The following is a 17,861-nucleotide window of genomic DNA, read 5'->3' on the forward strand; positions in this document are numbered from 1 at the left end:
ATGGTCGAGTGTCTTCAAGACTGTCGAGTGGAACATGGCTTTATGGTCGAGTGGACGATGATTTTTCTTCGACTGCTTCTGGTTCTTTAAGAGATGTCCTTGGGGAGGGTATCTTGATCAGATCCATGACCCTACCCTAGGTACATAGCTTCATCAGACGGGGCGCGGCGGCGGACGCGTCCGGCGCCGTCCGGACGTGTCCGGCGCGGAGAGGGACTAGGTTAGGGTTTCGGGATCCGGTTTTTCGGGGAGATGCACATATTTATAGGTAGAGGGAGCTAGGAGAGTCCAAATGAGGTGCGATTTTCAGCCACGCGATCGTGATCGAACGACCGAGAGGATGGAGGGGGTTTGGATGGGTTTTGGGCCACTTTGGAGGGGTGTTGGGCTGCAACACACATGAGGCCTTTACGGTTCCTCGGTTAACCATTGGAGTATCAAACGGACTCCAAATGGCACAAAACTTGACAGGTGGTCTACCAGTAGTGTACCAAGGCTGCTTGGCAAATATCGGTCCGATCCGAGAATGTTTAACACTCGCACACGAAAAGAGGCAAAAGGGAGGCGCCGGAGGACGTAGGAGTGTAGGATCGCGAAACGGACAACGGGGAAAATGCTCGGATGCATGAGACGAACACGTATGCAAATGCGATGCACATGATGACATGATATGATATGCATGACATGGACAAAATGCAAAACGAAGACAAAACCCAACCACGAGGGAATATCATAACTTAGAGCCGAAAATGGCAAGAGTTGGAATACAAATATGGTAAATTACATACGGGGCGTTACAGTCTTCATGGACCAAGGTATCAATCTAGTAGGAGGCCGCACGCAAGTCCCTCGTACCTACACAAACAAATAAGAACCTCGCAACCAATGCGATAAAGGGATTGTCAATCCCTTCACGGTCACTTACGAGAGTGAGATCTGATAGAGATAATAATAATAAGATAAATATTTTTGGTATTTCTATGATATAGATTGAAAGTAAAATAGATTGGAAACTTATATGATAAAAGATAGACCCGGGGCCATATGTTTCACTAGTGGCTTCTCTCAAGATAGCATAAGTAAGTATTACGGTGGGTGAACAAATTACTGTCGAGCAATTGATAGAAAAGCGAATAATTATGAGAATATCTAGGCATGATCATGTATATAGGCATCACGTCCGTGATAAGTAGACCGACTTCTGCCTGCATCTACTACTATTACTCCACACATCGACCGCTATCCAACATACATCTAGAGTATTAAGTTCATAAGAACAGAGTAACGCATTAGGTAAGATGACATGATGTAGAGGGATAAACTCAAGTAATATGATATAAACCCCATCTTTTTATCCTCGATGGAAACAATACAATACGTGTCGTTTCCCTTTCTGTCACTGGGATCAAGCACTGCAAGATTGAACCCAAAGCTAAGCACTTCTCCCATTGCAAGAAAGATCAATCTAGTAGGCCAAACCAAACTGATAATTCGAAGAGACTTGCAAAGATAACCAATCATACATAAAAGATTTCAGAGAAGAATCAAATATTGTTCATAGATAGACTTGATCATAAACCCACAATTCATCGGATCTCGACAAACACACCGCAGAAGAGTTACATCGAATAGATCTCCAAGAAGATCAAGGAGAACTTTGTATTGATATTCAAAGAGATAGAAGAAGCCATCTAGCTAATAGCTATGAACCCGAAGGTCTGAAGTAAACTACTCACACATTATCGGAGGGGCCATGGAGTTGATGTAGAGGCCCTCCGTGATCGATGCCCCCTTTGGCGGAGCTCCGGAAAAGGCCCCAAGATGGGATCTCTTGGGTACAGAAGGTTGTGGCGGTGGAAATAGGGTTTCGTGGTGCTCCTGGATGTTTTCAGGATATATGAGTATATATAGGAGGAAGAAGTAGGTCGGTTGAGCCACGAGGGGCCCACGAGGGGGGAGGGCGCGCCCCCTACCTCGTGGACTCCTCGTTTGTTTCTTGACGTCCACTCCAAGTCCTCTGGATCACGTTTGTTCCAAAAATCACGTTCCCGGAGGTTTCATTCCGTTTGATATTCCTTTTCTACGAAACACTGAAATAGGCAAAAAAACAACAATTTGCACTGGGCCTTGGGTTAATAGGTTAGTCCCAAAAATAATATAAAAGTGTAAAATAAAGCCCATTAACATCCAAAACAAATAATATAATAGCATGGAACAATCAAAAATTATAGATACGTTGGAGACGTATCACACAGCCGGGGGGGCACCCGGGGGTTAGGGTGCGGGCACCCGGTGGTCGGGGTGCAGGTACCCGGGGTGGACACAGGGGCTGCGCCCTTTGCGGTCGGGGGTCCGGGCACCCGGGGCATAGGAGGCCGGGAAACCGGGGTGGTCCGAGGCCTCCGGTGTTTCGCGTCTTGGGGTCCCTCTTGCTCCTCCTCCTCGTCGTCAATGAAGCTTCGGTAATACCCATGCATGCACACGAGAAGGATGTCAAGTAGTATACCATCCCCGAAGGGGTCAAGTGAACACGTGTAAAGGGGATGATTAACCTTTATGTATGTGAAGTAGATGTTGCATGTGTCACTTGTCGAAGGGACTCTTCACATGATGTTCATAGGATGCCCCGCATCAGAGACCTTGCTTCAGATCTGGAGCGGCGCGGAGCTAGAAGGGCGAGCTCGGGACGGGCAGGCGTGACTGGCATTCCGCGGAGCTAGAAGGGTTGGCGCGGCTGGCATTCGGCCGGAGGGACGAGGAGGAGCTCGTTGCGGGCACGATGGAGCTCGAGCTCCTGTCGGTGTCCACGCGCAAGCGCTGGATGGCGATGCAGAGAGCGAGCGCCACCTCGTCGGATTCCTCCTTCACGAGACCGTCTCGGTCCATGGGGCGGCCTCGCTACTGGAGTCCTGACCGAAGTTGGCCATGGCGGAGAGGATGGGAAGGGTTTGGGATGAATCGAAGGAGCCGAGGGAAACGGATAAAACGAGTGTGGACTTAAAAAATGGATTTAACTAGGATTTCATCCGATGGGATGGGGTATTTGTGGGGGCATCGGTGAGGGCGCCGCGGGCCCTAACGGGCTGATCCAACGGCACCCGGTCCGGACGCGTCCCTATATCAGCCTCATATATAAGCCGGATTTGGGGGTTGCTGGTCAGTCCGAGCATTCGGACCAAATTTGGGACGCTCAATTGGGTGCAATTTTGCGTCTGGTCACTGGCCGGAAAACTGGTCCGGACGTGTGGGGCGAGTATGGGTCCAATTGTAGATGTTGTGACGTCCTGAAAAGAGCCTGAAAGCAATGATTTTTCTTGGGGGGGGGGGGGGGGGGGCGAACATGGTATATGGTACCTGAGGAGCGATACAAAAATAGACCATATATATACTGGAGTATTACTGTTGTTTGCTGTCACATGAGTTGGTCGACAAAAAATGAGCTGCAAAAGGAAATTTTGAGAAACAACACTTCATGCGACCGCTTCGCTGGTCAAATTAATGACGGCGACGGCAGTCCATCAGCTTGTCTGTTTGCTTGATGCAGGTATGCCGCGTTTCTCTTCTGTTGGCCATATTCGTGGACATGGCGCGCTCCACTTGAACGGGGCGGTGGACTTTTCCTCCACGACACCACAAGGAACCTCACGCTTTCACCGGATTACGTATTCGCCCTTCACCATTCTCTTTTTTCTTTTTGTAAAAATGGTCCAAATCTTTTTCTTTTTTTGCGAATAATTACTCACTCGTTTGAGCGATAAGTAATATCAATAGAAGAAAATATCAAAATTCACTAAAAGTACAAAACACGTCAAACATAATAAAAATTATATTAAGACTCTAAGACCATTCCCATCCGCGCTAAAATATCATTTTTCCTAGGATTAGTTTCGGCGTCGGTCGATTTAGAGAAGACGTGGCACCAAATCAAAGACGAGGAGGCCTCGGCCTCTCACACTATGATTAGCATGGACTTGGCCGGAGATGGGGATGTCGCGCCATGCTGATGGAGGACAAGAAGTAGGTTGATTTGTATCAGAGTTTACGTCGACAAACTTCTTTTTTCGCATAAATGAAAAAACATTAGAATCCGAAACTCTGTAGATCAATTTCACACAAAATACTACCATGTGTAGATTCTTTTCAGGTTTTTTGGCGCAACATGTTATTTTAAAAATGACGCAACTCATTTGAAATGTGAAATTTCACAAAATTATGTTTCATAAAAAAATCATTTTATACGCATAGTGGCATTTGTGTATCGTTGACGTGCAAAGAGCCAAGGTCAAATGTTTTCTTACTTGCAAGAAATAAAAAAGGAGAAATTTCTATAGAAAGATAACACAAATTTTGATGCATATTTGATGGCCTAAATAGAAGGTGTAGCTACATGGGAGTGTGAAAAATCCACAATCCAGATTGTTGGCGTGGGTGCAATACGGGGTGCGGTCACTGACGTTGGAGTTGGGCAGGACTCTGGACCGACATAGGAGGCGGATCGAGAATGGTCAGGTGGCAAGACAGACATGACACCGCTTGGCAGGGGCGACAATATGGAGGGGCGGGTCACAATAAGGAATGAACAAGAGTAAGAAAAGGAAGAAGCAGTGTTATCAGCCGTTTGATTTTATTTTAAACGGTCTGATAGCAGATGATGCGAAACAGTAGTATTTTACTGTTCTAATAGTAAATGTATTTTAAAATGATATTCTAAAACGATACCCAAACAAGAAGAAAATGGAAGAAGGAAAATAAAGCAGTGGCAGTATCGTAAAAGTTACCAGCCGCAAGTGCAAAACCGTCACCTAAACCCCTGCATAAACGATCTGCCCTTCGTCTTCTCTCTTGGCCACCGCCACCGCCACCTCTCTCCGCGCGCACCACCGCCAGCGCCACTCGAAACCCCCCAACACTCGCGAGCCCTGAGATCTACGCGAGATGTGGCGCGGCTGCGTCTCGCGCGGCCTCTCCAAGGCAAAGGCCTCCGCCTCCAGGCTCTTCTCCACGACCTCGGTACCCTTGATCCCCTCTTTCTCTCTGCTTCATCTGATCGACGTAGTTTTCCCCGAAATTTTCGAGTATTCTTATAGTTAATCGCGGAGCTGGAGGTTTTGAGGTGGAAATTCTACCTTTTTCTTCGAGTAATCTTGGTTTTCCTTTGGCAAAAAAAGAGAGTAATCTTGGTTTTCTATGCGATGAGATGGCTTAGTGTTCGAGGAATGCACGACGATTGATTGTTCTTCTGTGGCTGTGAGCATTTGCAGTCTTCGTACACGGTGGTGGACCACTCGTATGACGCGGTGGTGGTGGGCGCAGGAGGCGCAGGTCTCCGGGCGGCCATCGGGCTCTCGGAGCACGGCTTCAACACCGCCTGCATCACCAAGCTCTTCCCCACGCGGTCGCATACCGTCGCAGCGCAGGTATAGTACAATTATCATCGCAAACCCTGGGTATCTGTGTATCCTGTTATTCTATTTATTGAAATGAAATTCGCTGAAAGACATATAAGACGGAAACTGTTTCTTTTTCCGTGTGCCGTTTGGTGCTAATTTCCGTTGGTTAGTCAGTTTTGGAATAGGATGAATTTTTTTGAACGATCCAGCAAAACGCTGGTTTATATAGTAAGCAGTAACAGGCTGATCCATGGATCCAAGGAGGAAAGTAAAAGAACAGTCAGAGAAAAATAAAAAAGGCCCCGAAAAGGCCTGAAAACGAGTTCCCAATCTTTCACGACGGATCCCTGAAAGGGGTCCCGGACATTTTGCGCCGGCCATACGCCGAGGATCTCCACGTCTATGCCGGTGACAGGCTCAATAACCACTCTGAAAGTGCAGTTATTTCTCTCCTGCCACAGCTCCTAATCCCCCATGATGATCATTGACTTGATTTCCTTATTGCGGTGACCTTGCGAGGCATAGACGATCCCCATGACAAACTCCGTTGAACTGCCCTTGCATGCCAATAAATTACCATTTGGTAGGGCTATTTATTTTTCTAGTACTCCTTGTGTAGTATGCTAATCAAGTAAGAGAGTAGAAGAGTGAAAGGCAGTCAAGTGGTTTTAAGCTGATGCTAGCCTGAGCATTAGGGTGGATCAATATTGTTGCAATTCGCAAGGAGTGGAGCATCTGTTGCTGGATTTCATAATTTACAGTTTGTTAGGGGTGACCAAGGTAAGGTAGTGAATAAAGTCTTGTATAGAATAAGCCGAAGTTCTGGTGTGTCTGGTCCAAAAATTAAATGATACGTGAGCTTAAATTCTGCGAATTATGTGTGACCCTGTTATTTCCATACCTGAATTAGGCGTAGTATTCGCATTTCTCAGCAATGTGTTTTTCATGCTGAAGCAGATGTGCTGTTCAGGACTTTTTGCGTGCTTTCCTTGACTAGTAAGGTTATTATGTTAAGGAATATTCATAGTGATGGGATACCATCCTAAGTTTGTAGTGTCGAAACTCTCAATTTGTCAGCATGCATTTTACTGACAGAATACCATCCTAAGTTTGTAATGTCGAAACTCTCAATTTGTCAGCATGCATTTTATCTGACAAATTTCTGTGCTACTACGCCACTGAACTGTGCTTGCTTGACTTGTAATGTTGCATTTTCCATGTAGGTGTAAGGTCACTTTCAGGCTTTGTGTCTTTTGCACTATTAATATGAACTGCTAGATTTCCTGTTTAGTTGTGAGTTATTGTCTAAGTTTTTTTTTTTACTTTGGGCATGCACTAACATGCAAGAATGTATGCAGGGAGGCATAAATGCTGCTCTAGGAAACATGAGCGAAGATGACTGGAGGTGGCATATGTATGATACAGTCAAGGGAAGCGACTGGCTTGGTAAGCTACTCCACAGATTTTGATGTTTTAGGGAAAATACATAGAGGCTATAATCATAGAAATTTGAGAGCTAATGCGAACTGATATCTTTCTAAGCAACTGGCATGAAACCCCATTCATTTTTAACAGAACCTACAAAACCTCATTGAAATTTCTTTATAATATGCAACTCTTATCCACTTTCAGGTGATCAAGATTCTATCCAATATATGTGCAGAGAAGCACCAAAAGCTGTTATAGAACTTGAAAATTATGGATTGCCATTTTCAAGAACTGAAGATGGAAAGATATACCAACGTGCATTTGGAGGCCAGAGTTTAGATTTCGGGAAAGGTACTTCCTAACTAAAGTGTAAGAAGGACACCTTCATAGTATCTTATTCCTCATCCTACCACTATCTGCTATCATCAGGTGGACAGGCCTACCGATGTGCATGTGCTGCTGACAGGACAGGGCATGCTATGCTCCACACGTTATATGGTCAAGCCATGAAGCATAACACTCAGTTTTTTGTAGAATATTTTGCACTAGACCTTCTCATGGACAATGAAGGTAAGATAACTATGTTATTCAGATTGTCATGTATCTTCTCCCCTCATATCTGGTAGCACACGAGATTCAATTTGAATTAGATAAAATTATTTCCAATTGAAATGAATTGCTCTGCCAGACATCTTAGTTTCAACTTTTTCTTCTTGTGGCAACGTACAACAGAGACATCTGTTAGAACTTAATAACTCACCAGGATCTAAAAGGAACATCTCAGTGGAAGTACCAGCAATGAAGGAACGCCCGAAATTTGTCTGCTTGATTTTTTTTCCGGGCAATCGGCAGGAGCTCTGCCTTTTCATTAAGAAGAGAATTGGCCAGTTTATAAGGGAATCTGGCAGAAAACTGATACATCTGCGACAAGCGCACACGCCAGCCCTGAGGTTGCGCACCAACCGAGCCGTCGACACTGCCACCTAAGTGACAAGAGACGACACCCAATCACTCAACACCGGTTTTCGGAGCCGCCGCTCCGACGACCACATCGACCCTGAGGCCGCGCACCAGCCTAGTCGATGTCTCTGTCGCCCTAGTGACCAAAGACAACACTTCCACACAGAAGATCTTCAGAGCCGCCGCTCCGACTTCCACATCAGCCCTGAGGCCACGAACCAGCTAGTCAATGGCACTGCCGCCCAAGTGACCAAAGCCACGACCACGCGCAGGAGACTTCCGGAGCCGCCGCTCCGACTACCACACCGGCCCTGAGGCCACGCACACTCCTAGCCAACGAAGCTAACAAAGCCACTGCAATATGATTGTTAGACCACAGCAATTGTTCTTCCACTATCTTCAATTGCTTGATCCACTGCAATATGATTGTTATTGAAGCCAACTTCCTCCAGTCAAACAAAATACGATTTCATAATCAGCTTATTTCTGGTGGCGAATATTCAAAGACCATAGCATTCATACCAATCCATATCGCCCAAGCAACTAACACAAAACCAGGCAGGGCAAGTTCCAGCTCATGTATTGCCCTGCAGCCACACACCCCCAATTTCAGAATATTACAAAGATATACATATCTAGAAACAATCATATTCATCTTTTGTGTTTCAAATTGTTGCTATGATGTAATAAAGTAACCCACTCCCCATAGACATGTTGAACACTTCATATTACACTTTCTAGTTATGGTTCTGTCTATGAATTCGAAGCACTTGTTTGATTATTATTTTTTGTTTTCCGAGCTTGTCGTGTTCTTGTTGCACTAACCATAATGCTGCTTATGTGTTATGGACTTATAGGGGCTTTGTCCATTAGTGTTAACATGGTCTGCTTTATTCTCTATGCCATTGCCCGTGAACCCAAGCCTGCTTGTTACATAGTTCTCCCTAAGTGTTTGTTGCCTCCTTTTGTTATTCTGTTGATAACGACATTGACATGCTTGAACACTTCTTGCTGCTTCTGGAGCTTTTGTATTTTTCTCATGAAGATTGTTTCGAGCTTTCCATGGTGTCAATACTAGTAATTAACACATAATGATATTTCAGGCAACTGCCAGGGAGTCATTGCCTTAAACATGGAGGATGGCACCCTTCACCGTTTCCGTGCAACAAATACAATTCTAGCCACAGGGGTAATATTATTATTATTTCTACGTTTGTAGGTATAAATTGTTTGTGCTTGCTTACTTTAACTGTGAAATTATTTTTGGGTTATGGAAGTAGGGTTACGGCAGGGCCTACTTCTCAGCAACCTCAGCTCACACATGTACTGGAGATGGCAATGCCATGGTTGCACGTGCTGGTTTACCTCTTCAAGTTAGTTTTTATCTAATGCTGATGCTAATTTTTAAGTTCCTCCTCTTCCATTATCCTGTTTGATTATGCTTGTGTGATATATGCATTGCAGGATCTTGAGTTCGTCCAGTTCCATCCTACAGGCATATATGGTGCTGGATGCCTCATCACTGAAGGTTGTATATATTCAACTATTTCTCCCTGTTGTTATCATTAGGGAAGCAACTTGGTCATAAAACCCTCTAATCTATGGATGATGTATTTCTGGACTTGATGTTGTACTTGTCTGTTAAGCCCCCCTTTTCTCTTCTCTGACAACTTGTGTTTACCTTGTTGATCTCACATGATTTTCTCAGGATCCCGTGGTGAGGGTGGTATTCTTAGGAACAGTGAAGGTGAGCGTTTCATGGAACGATATGCTCCTACTGCAAAGGATCTTGCTTCTCGTGATGTTGTTTCAAGATCCATGACAATGGAAATTAGAGAAGGACGTGGTGTTGGTAAGTAGTCTTAGTCATCTTTTTATATGTTCAAAAGGTTGCCAAATTGTGTGGCTTATTCACGTCAACCCAATCCTTTTGTCTGGTTATCGCAGGGCCATTGAAGGATCACATCTATTTGCATCTTAACCATCTGCCTCCTGAAGTTCTCAAGGAAAGACTTCCTGGTATATCTGAAACTGCTGCTATTTTTGCTGGTGTTGACGTCACCAAGGAGCCCATTCCAGTTTTGCCTACCGTTCACTACAACATGGGTGGGATCCCAACAAACTACCATGGGGAGGTTCGTCTTGAGTAACCAAATTAAACATGATCATGGATCATATTTGCTGTTCTCCTAATAGGTGTTCTGTTTTAAATACTATTAGGTTGTGGATATCAAGGGTGATAATCCAGATACTGTTATTCCTGGTTTAATGGCTGCTGGAGAAGCAGCGTGCGCGTCTGTTCATGGTGCAAATCGTTTGGGTGCAAATTCACTTCTTGACATAGTTGTGTTTGGTAGAGCTTGTGCAAACAGGGTAGCTGAGATTTCGAAACCAGGTAAGCTCCTTTCTTTTGTTCTGCATCTCATTGCTTTCTTGGCTCTGACTCACTATACCTATATTGCAGGTGACAAGCAGAAACCTCTGGAAAAAGGTGCAGGGGAGAAGACTATAGCATGGCTGGACAAGCTGAGAAATGCAAATGGATCATTGCCAACTTCCAAGATCCGTCTTAACACACAACGTATTATGCAAAATAATGCTGCAGTTTTCCGTACACAAGAAACGCTTGAAGAAGGTATTGGACATATCCTTTGTAGAGTTCATCACCATCCTGTGTTTTTTTCTCGAACAATCACCATCCTGTGTCTGTTATCTGTTCTCACCATAGACCCTTGAGAGGTAAGGGAAATTCTTATAGCTATTTATGCATGAAAAGCAGGAAGCCAGAACAACATAAGTAAAGAGATACACAAGCAGGAAGAGCCATTATTCTTGGTTATAATTATCATTTATCAAAAAATTCTCATTGACCATATGTTTATTAGGTTGTCAACTGATCAGCAAAGCATGGGAAAGTTATCATGACGTGAAGATCAGTGACCGAAGCCTCATATGGTATATGTTATTCCTCGCAGGAATTGTATGAAGCAGTTTGACTTGTATTCCTGCAGTAATCACCCATTTTTGTTGTTGTTTGTTTATGCAGGAATTCAGACTTGATAGAAACCATAGAGCTGAAAAATCTGTTAATAAATGCATGCATAACTATGTATTCAGCAGAGGCTCGGAAGGAAAGCAGAGGAGCTCATGCTCGTGAAGATTTCACGGTTTGCTACTTGGCTTGTTTGTTTTACTGTCTCTTCTTCCTTGCACCCACATGCTTCTATGTAGTAACGGCAATTGTTTCTCCTCGTTGCTTACAGACAAGAGACGATGAACGTTGGATGAAGCACTCACTGGGGTAAGTATCTTGATCGTCTTCTCTTCATTATTAAGCTTAATGTGGTCACATCAAACAATTTTGTGGAGTGAAACAAATTATAGTAGTGTGTAATTCAGTGTAAAACACACTTAGGGAATCTCCAACGGTGTACCTCAAATCGGACACAATAAAAGTCCGTGGACCCACCAAACTTCCGTGGATGCGCCCGCGGATCCGGATACGGGAGCTGGCCACCCAACCCTGTGCAGCAAACGTCCGCCCTTGTCCGTCCTTGTTTCTTCCTATGATTCCAAACATTAAGTTTTCAAATAAAACAATTCAATCTTGAATCCAACTTTATGCATATGCTCTAGTTTAGTTCTCCCCTTTAAGCGCAACAGATGCTCAAGCAGATCATTCCGAAGCTGCTCATGAGCTGCTCGATGGCTTGATGGAGAATATGTTTGATGCATTTGGATAAAATCTCCAAACATCACCAAATTCTGCTCTGGAAGTTGGATAGGAACACTCAAATTCCAGACCTTCGTCAACTCCTTCACCCTCATCCTCCACAATCATGTGGTACATGATCACACAACAAGTCAACACCTCCCGCAACGTCTCTGGATCTCATTGTTTAGCAGGTCCACGAACAACTGCAAAACTCATTCATCCTTTGTAGTGTCTTCGGACAAAGCAAGATCTTTTTTCAGTATTTTGCTCAGACATGGTCTTGACAAAGGTCGCCCACCGATGATAGATACAATCAATCAAATAGTAGCCCATGTTGTAGTCATGACCATTGATGGTATAGTTGCACGGAGGAGCTTGTCACACAGTCAACCTAGCAAACAAAGGAGACCGCTGCAGCACATTGATGCCATTGTGAGACCCGAGCATGCCAAAAAAAGTGCCAAATTCAGAGATCTTGTGATGCATCTGCTTTAAGAATGATGGTAGGCTTCTTAACATGACCTTGATATTGCCCTTGTTTTACATATAGGCAGTTTTTCCATTTTCATTGCATGCAATCAAGGGATCCGAGCATACCTGGCCAACCTTTTGCTTCCGAGAGTGCCATGAGCCTTTCGGTGTCTGCGACAGTTGGTTTTCTCAAATACTGCGGTCCAAACATCTTGACCACTGCAGTAGCAAACCTGACCATGGCATCTTCGCATGTGCTTTCAGACATCTGGAGCTACTCATCCCATGAATCTGCGGCCGTGCCATAGTCTAACATCCTCAATGCAGCCGTGCACTTCTGATAACTAGAGAAGACAATGGTAACTGCCTCCTTCAAGATGAAGTAGTCATCATAGACTCAGACACCATTGTAGAGACCATCAAAAACATTTTTCCGCATATGAAAGCGTCGGCGAAAATGGCCTACGAATAGGGCATCGCGGACAAAGTAGTCGTCCATCAAAAACATTTTTCCGCATCTGAAAGCATCGGCGAAAATGGTCTACGAATAGGGCATCGGGGACAAAGTAGTCGTCCATCAGCATCAAATGCCCCCATGCATTATTCTGATTCAACACTCGTCCCTTGACTGACCCCTTGAAACTGAGAACATGCTCCCCGGCACATGCTCCTCCGTACGCTTTGCATCTGGAAGGACCGCCCTCATCATCGTCATTCGCCATCATCCAACGAGGATGAATCCATGAAGTTGTCGTAGAAGTACTCCAAATCCATCGTGTTTGCTTCAAAGGAAGGGAAAAAAATGCCAACAATTTGGCTATGGCATTTAGCCAAACACTTGTCGGGTGTGGTGTCCGCCATGGACGGCACCTATAGGGCGGATGGTACCTGGGCAGCGGACGGATGAGGGGTGGAACGGTGCCGCACTTCAAGGCAGGTAGGCGCGTGGGTGATACATCAGCGGTGTTGGTAGCCGCCGCTTGGGGAGGGAGCGGATACAGAGTGTGGGGAAGGGGGAGTAAGAAAAACGCAGTCCGAGAGAGGTTTTGGGTGGGCCGGGGGTGTTGGAGTCCTACGTGACGGATATCTGAACGCTTGGAACCTCCCCTGGGTTTGGTGCCAGTTTTCTGAGAATTTGGACGCGTCTGTGGTGTCCGGACATTTAGGCGCGGTACGGCGTATAGCGTTGGAGATGTCCTAAATTCAGCAACTTGATGCCATTTGCATGTGTTTTACAGGTACTGGGAGAATGAGAAGGTACGATTGGCATACAGGCGAGTCCATATGAACACATTGGATGATGAAATCGAGTCGTTCCCACCGAAAGCACGAGTATACTGATTCATGCGTCTCAGCTCGGTGATTTAATTAAGGTTGTTAATAAAGCATGCTGTGGGTATTCTCTAGCTGGGAGTTTCAGCTGAATTTTGTCCTTGTTTTTCCTGTGTATCCTGTGTAATCCATGGGAAATAAAAAAAAATACTAGTGCCTAGCCTGTCCCTTTCTGGGTACCTTTGGTGTAAATGAAATTTTGTATGAGGTGCTTTCATGCCGAACCAGATACTTATGATCTGGGATGATGATCTACCTTACTTATGTTTTTCTTTTTCTTTTGTGAAACATTTTAGTTATGCATTTTGTGCTCGCGCTGGCTCCAGCAGAATCCACCGTCGATTTGGCTTAGGACTTTGGAGTCACAAAGGATCAAATAGGCTCACAGTGAGCATAGCCAACCACAAACGTGGAACAGGAATATGTACACGTATGCACTACAAGTCAGGGACATGGAATTCTTGTTTCTTGCAAGGTACTGCCTCCATCTCTTGACAGGCTACTGCTGCTACGCCATTTCCATTGCTGCTGGGTGTTTCGGGCGCACCTGATGTCTCCGGAGTAGCCTCTCCGGCTTCGAATCTCGCCCTCCTCTCGACGGCCTCTTGCACCCTCTGTGCAAACTCCTCATCGGAACCAGGCAGCATGTACCGCAGCCTCATGTTTATCCTGTTGGCCACCAGAACCTTGTGCCGAGGCTCTATCCTATGCTCCAAAGAGTAACTGAAAAACCTGGCAAGGCACAAGGATGGGAAGCATCAGCCTGTATCATCTCATCTTCTTCTCAGAAGAGGATATGGATGCGGTACACTCACCGGGGAAACTCGATAAGATCTTTCAGCGGCCGTACCATGACACGCCTGAGGTACTGGTATTTTGGACGTAGAACATCCACATTGTATCGGAGAAGCGTCGGGAAGTCGGCAACCATCTGGCCGAGCACCAAGTGGTAGATGCCCAGTGACCGGAAGTACTTGACGCTGGCTTCCAGTTTGTGTGCGATGCTGCAGCCCATGAGCTGCGGGTCCAACGCAATGACCTTCCCAATGTCATCCTCTGTTACTCCAGCTTTTGTCCTCAGGAATATAACCTGCAGTTTCAAGACACATAAGCCGAATAACAACAAGGCCGGCTTAATGAGATTTGAAACAAACTGCACTTATGATGTACGTAAACTTATCCTACGGAAAGCATTGTAAAACATGGTGAAATAAAATGATACGAGAACAAACCACTGGGCGTAACTTCCTGTACAGACTATAAGTTAGTACAGGGGGGAACTTCACAAGCACATTGCCGACTGCATCATTCCTCACACCAATATCCTGTAGAAATCGTACCTGGAAAATTGATCGGGTAGAAATGAGAAGGGTCAACTGTCAACAAGCCATACATCAGAACTAGAAATCCAATACGCCTACGCTCCATTAGATACAAAAGGTAATTACTCCTAAGAGTAAAAAAAAAGGCAGTTACTCCTATCAGAGAGTTAAAGAGCATGTTCAACAGATCATAATATATTTTGTGAACAGGCCGACGAATCATAGTACCCTGCAGTGAATAACTCATAAAAGAGTGCCCAAGTAGCATCAAAACATGCATGCATAGTACTAATTATTTATGGGGTACCTTTGGTGCAATTACTGTCTCTAAATCAAGACAGAAAATCGTAGGTTGGACCACCAACATACGCTTCATACCATCCCGTGAAATGTTTAGATGATATAGGTACTTCACAAGTGGCTTCCACCTTTCTTCAATGCTGCAGGCCATGAGCTGTGGCTTATAAGCCAGCATTTTTCCAAGTTCTTCTGTGCTCAAACCAAACTCTTTCAGATATTGAACCTGTGAGCCAGAACACCATTATTTTCAACACAGACTTTGTTCTAATTATGAAGCACAAACAATCATTGCTATACAATTAACAATGACAAACTGAAATGTTGAATTCAAGAACTCAGTTTTTCCTATATACTTTACTTGTATCCATTTTTATGCTATCAGGTATTATGTTGATTCTTCTACAAACAAGAGCCACAGATTTACAAATTTTACTAACCACTGAATTTAATGAGCAGCGCCAAATTCTTCTATGGATTGCTTTTCCCACCTCTTTTGTCATCAAAGTGCCTATGGACCAGTTCTTTTTTAGTTACCCGAAGCCCATGTAGACGCACCTACGACTGAGTTCTGTTTCTAAGATTTTCAATACCATGTTTCCTGAAGCGAGATTTTGGCGCGATTGCTATAAAATATACTCCCTCCGCCCCAAAATTCTTGTCTTAGATTTGTCTAAATACGGATGTATCTGATACATCCGTATTTAGACAAATCTAAGACAAGAATTTTGGGACGGAGGGAGTACTTCCTTGACCACTTGAAGATAGATCGATCTTAAGAAGATCATTGCCTACTCCTCAGTAGCCGATATAAATTTGGTGACTATTGGTATGTTTAGGCCATTAGGTCACCTATTTTGAGTTATAGACACACAAGCAAGGCCAAAACATGTGTGTGGGGCCTGCAAGCCATCAACCTACTAGCTATAGGGGAGACAACTTAGCATGTCAAGACAAAATTTTCATTAATCCAAAGTCATATGACGACATCTCCCAGAATTACAAGAAATTTACTTTCACTAGTTCGTCAGTAGTTCAGTGTTAGATCGGTTATAATCATATGGCGGACAACACTGCGAAATCATTGATGCCTATCCAAAAAGGGAACTGTGAGTTTAGTTTTGCTCCACCAATGTTCTTTAACAAAATATGAATCGATCTTCAATCATCTGAAGATTAAATTGACTCTTGCATAATAGTAATAGTAAGAGAAAGGGAATAAATTGCAGGAAAAAATGGTGTCAAATATTCTTCCAAGTGGGCAAGGTGCAGAAAGAAAAATAGCATGGAGCAAAACTTAATGCGCAGTAAACACCTTACTGTTCATCTCTTCTAGGCTGAAAAACCCGAGAACTTTTGGATAATCATAGACCATAGTGCCGAAGTCATTCTCATTCATTCCCATATCTGTATAAAATTGCACTCGTGTCTCTAACTCATCCAAGGACAAATTCAATAGCTGTGGACATCTACTGACCACGTGACCAATCCAGTCTCTCCTAACACCACAGCATTCCAGATAGCCAGTAATCTCTTCCAATTCTTCAAAACTGCGACTCATAAGGGATTCACCCTTCGCAAGCACACGTCCCAAAAATTCTCCTTTCACATAAATTGATCTCAACCACTTTAGCATCCTTCTCACTTTCTCCAGATCACCAGAACAGGAGCAAACTACTTTCGCAATCTGGGGATATGTCAACGAGTTGTGCTTGAACCACCTGAAGTGAATATATTGTTTCAATACTAGCGAGGAAACTACGTACGTATTATGAAATACACTACTTCAAAGTTTGCACAGTTACTTATCATGTCAGTTCAAATGAAATGTTCAAATAGGTATACAACAGTGTGAAAAGACATCAGATAAATGCAGCTTAGACAACTAAAACTGAAAAAAAATTCAAGATAACTAGAACTGAAAATTTAATAAGATTGAGTTGAGCTTGCTGAGGTTAAAAAGCAGGAATTGGAAAATAATCACAATGGAACTTGTTGACAGGGGGTGTATAACTAAGCTTGTGATTGTCATGGTTGGCCACTGATATGAGGGCACTTTCATTTCAAGCCTAACAAAATGTGCACCGTCTTGAAACTAGCTAGGTGAGTGATGGTCAAGCTTCTTTTCTCTCTGTTTCTGTTAAATGACAACTCCTATAGATTTATAGTTTTTGCTCACACAAAAACAAAATTTCATTCGAGACTGGTAGTTGCATTGTTGCAGTTCATGTGCCCAGTACTTGAGAAGAAATAAACAGAAGAATTGAACAAGAAAAAGAAAAGGGGACGCTGCGACGTTTACTTGACCAGCTCGACCACGCCCGATTCCTGGATGTAGGTCCGTGCCCGCGCGTTGAAGGACTGGTGCGCGAGCTCGGGGCGGTCGCGCCGCATGGCGGCGGCTCCGACGACAATGCGGTCGACGAAGGCGCCCATCCGTGAAGTGAGGTTGTTGACGTAGGTGAGGCCCCCGGCCTTCCCGCCGCTGAGCGCGGCCACGAGCGCCTCGGTGGCCACAGCGCGGCGCACCTCGAGCGCACGCCGCAGGACGTCATCGTCGGCCGGGACGTCGAGGTCCTCCCGGGAGTCCTGGATGCGCGGGGGCGCGACAGAGCCCGGGAACCGGTGGGTGCGGCGCGGGGCGAGGGAGGCCTCCTCGGCGGCGAGGAGGGAAGGGGATGGAGCGGGCGGGAGGATGGGATAGTGGGTGGCGGTGGTTGTGGCGGGGTTCTGGAGACGCGATGAGACGGCGGAGGAGGGAAGGAGGCGGCAGCAGCGAGGGTAGGAAGGGTTGGCGGTGTGGAGCGGGAGGTGCAGGCGGATGTGAGAGCGTGGGAGAGTGGTGGTGGCCATTGGAGACGAGTGGAAGGTGGAGCGAGGTTTAGCTCTATCCGGTTTGAGTTTTTTTTTAACTGTTTGGGGGTTAACAGCTTTTTTTAGAGAGAG

At 44.9% G+C, this 17,861-nt stretch overlaps 2 protein-coding genes across 2 annotated transcripts; one reads left to right on the plus strand and one right to left on the minus strand.

Annotated features, from left to right (window-relative positions):
• Positions 1-4,817: 4,817 nt before the first annotated feature.
• On the plus strand, positions 4,818-13,574 carry LOC125537391 (succinate dehydrogenase [ubiquinone] flavoprotein subunit, mitochondrial). Its single transcript, XM_048700697.1, has 16 exons — positions 4,818-5,010; positions 5,262-5,417; positions 6,749-6,836; positions 7,023-7,169; positions 7,248-7,388; positions 8,882-8,967; positions 9,059-9,151; positions 9,243-9,306; positions 9,487-9,630; positions 9,726-9,913; positions 9,999-10,173; positions 10,243-10,413; positions 10,664-10,733; positions 10,825-10,945; positions 11,042-11,079; positions 13,203-13,574. The coding sequence occupies exons 1-16, from the start codon at positions 4,936-4,938 to the stop codon at positions 13,303-13,305; spliced, it is 1,860 nt and encodes a 619-aa protein (XP_048556654.1). The 5' UTR covers positions 4,818-4,935; the 3' UTR covers positions 13,306-13,574.
• A 43-nt stretch (positions 13,575-13,617) lies between these two features.
• On the minus strand, positions 13,618-17,823 carry LOC125537390 (transcription termination factor MTERF2, chloroplastic-like). Its single transcript, XM_048700696.1, has 6 exons — positions 17,218-17,823; positions 16,231-16,636; positions 14,926-15,141; positions 14,529-14,636; positions 14,112-14,386; positions 13,618-14,028 (listed from the first exon to the last, which is right to left on the minus strand). The coding sequence occupies exons 1-6, from the start codon at positions 17,766-17,768 to the stop codon at positions 13,734-13,736; spliced, it is 1,851 nt and encodes a 616-aa protein (XP_048556653.1). The 5' UTR covers positions 17,769-17,823; the 3' UTR covers positions 13,618-13,733.
• Positions 17,824-17,861: the final 38 nt, after the last annotated feature.

Source organism: Triticum urartu, chromosome 2 (assembly GCF_003073215.2).
Source record: "Triticum urartu cultivar G1812 chromosome 2, Tu2.1, whole genome shotgun sequence".
Classification (NCBI taxonomy): Eukaryota; Viridiplantae; Streptophyta; class Magnoliopsida; order Poales; family Poaceae; genus Triticum; species Triticum urartu.

What these genes read in the sequence shown, in the direction of transcription:
- LOC125537391 (XM_048700697.1), top strand. Translation starts at nt 4,936, where the DNA reads ATGTGGCGCGGCTGCGTCTCGCGCGGCCTCTCCAAGGCAAAGGCCTCC. An exon ending in ATACAATTCTAGCCACAGGG is followed by an intron (nt 8,968 to 9,058) that starts GTAATATTATTA and finishes TTATGGAAGTAG; the next exon opens with GGTTACGGCAGGGCCTACTT. An exon ending in TGGATGCCTCATCACTGAAG is followed by an intron (nt 9,307 to 9,486) that starts GTTGTATATATT and finishes TGATTTTCTCAG; the next exon opens with GATCCCGTGGTGAGGGTGGT.
- LOC125537390 (XM_048700696.1), bottom strand. Translation starts at nt 17,768, where the DNA reads ATGGCCACCACCACTCTCCCACGCTCTCACATCCGCCTGCACCTCCCG. An exon ending in GGCGTGGTCGAGCTGGTCAA is followed by an intron (nt 16,637 to 17,217) that starts GTAAACGTCGCA and finishes TATTCACTTCAG; the next exon opens with GTGGTTCAAGCACAACTCGT. An exon ending in ACAGGAAGTTACGCCCAGTG is followed by an intron (nt 14,387 to 14,528) that starts GTTTGTTCTCGT and finishes TTGAAACTGCAG; the next exon opens with GTTATATTCCTGAGGACAAA.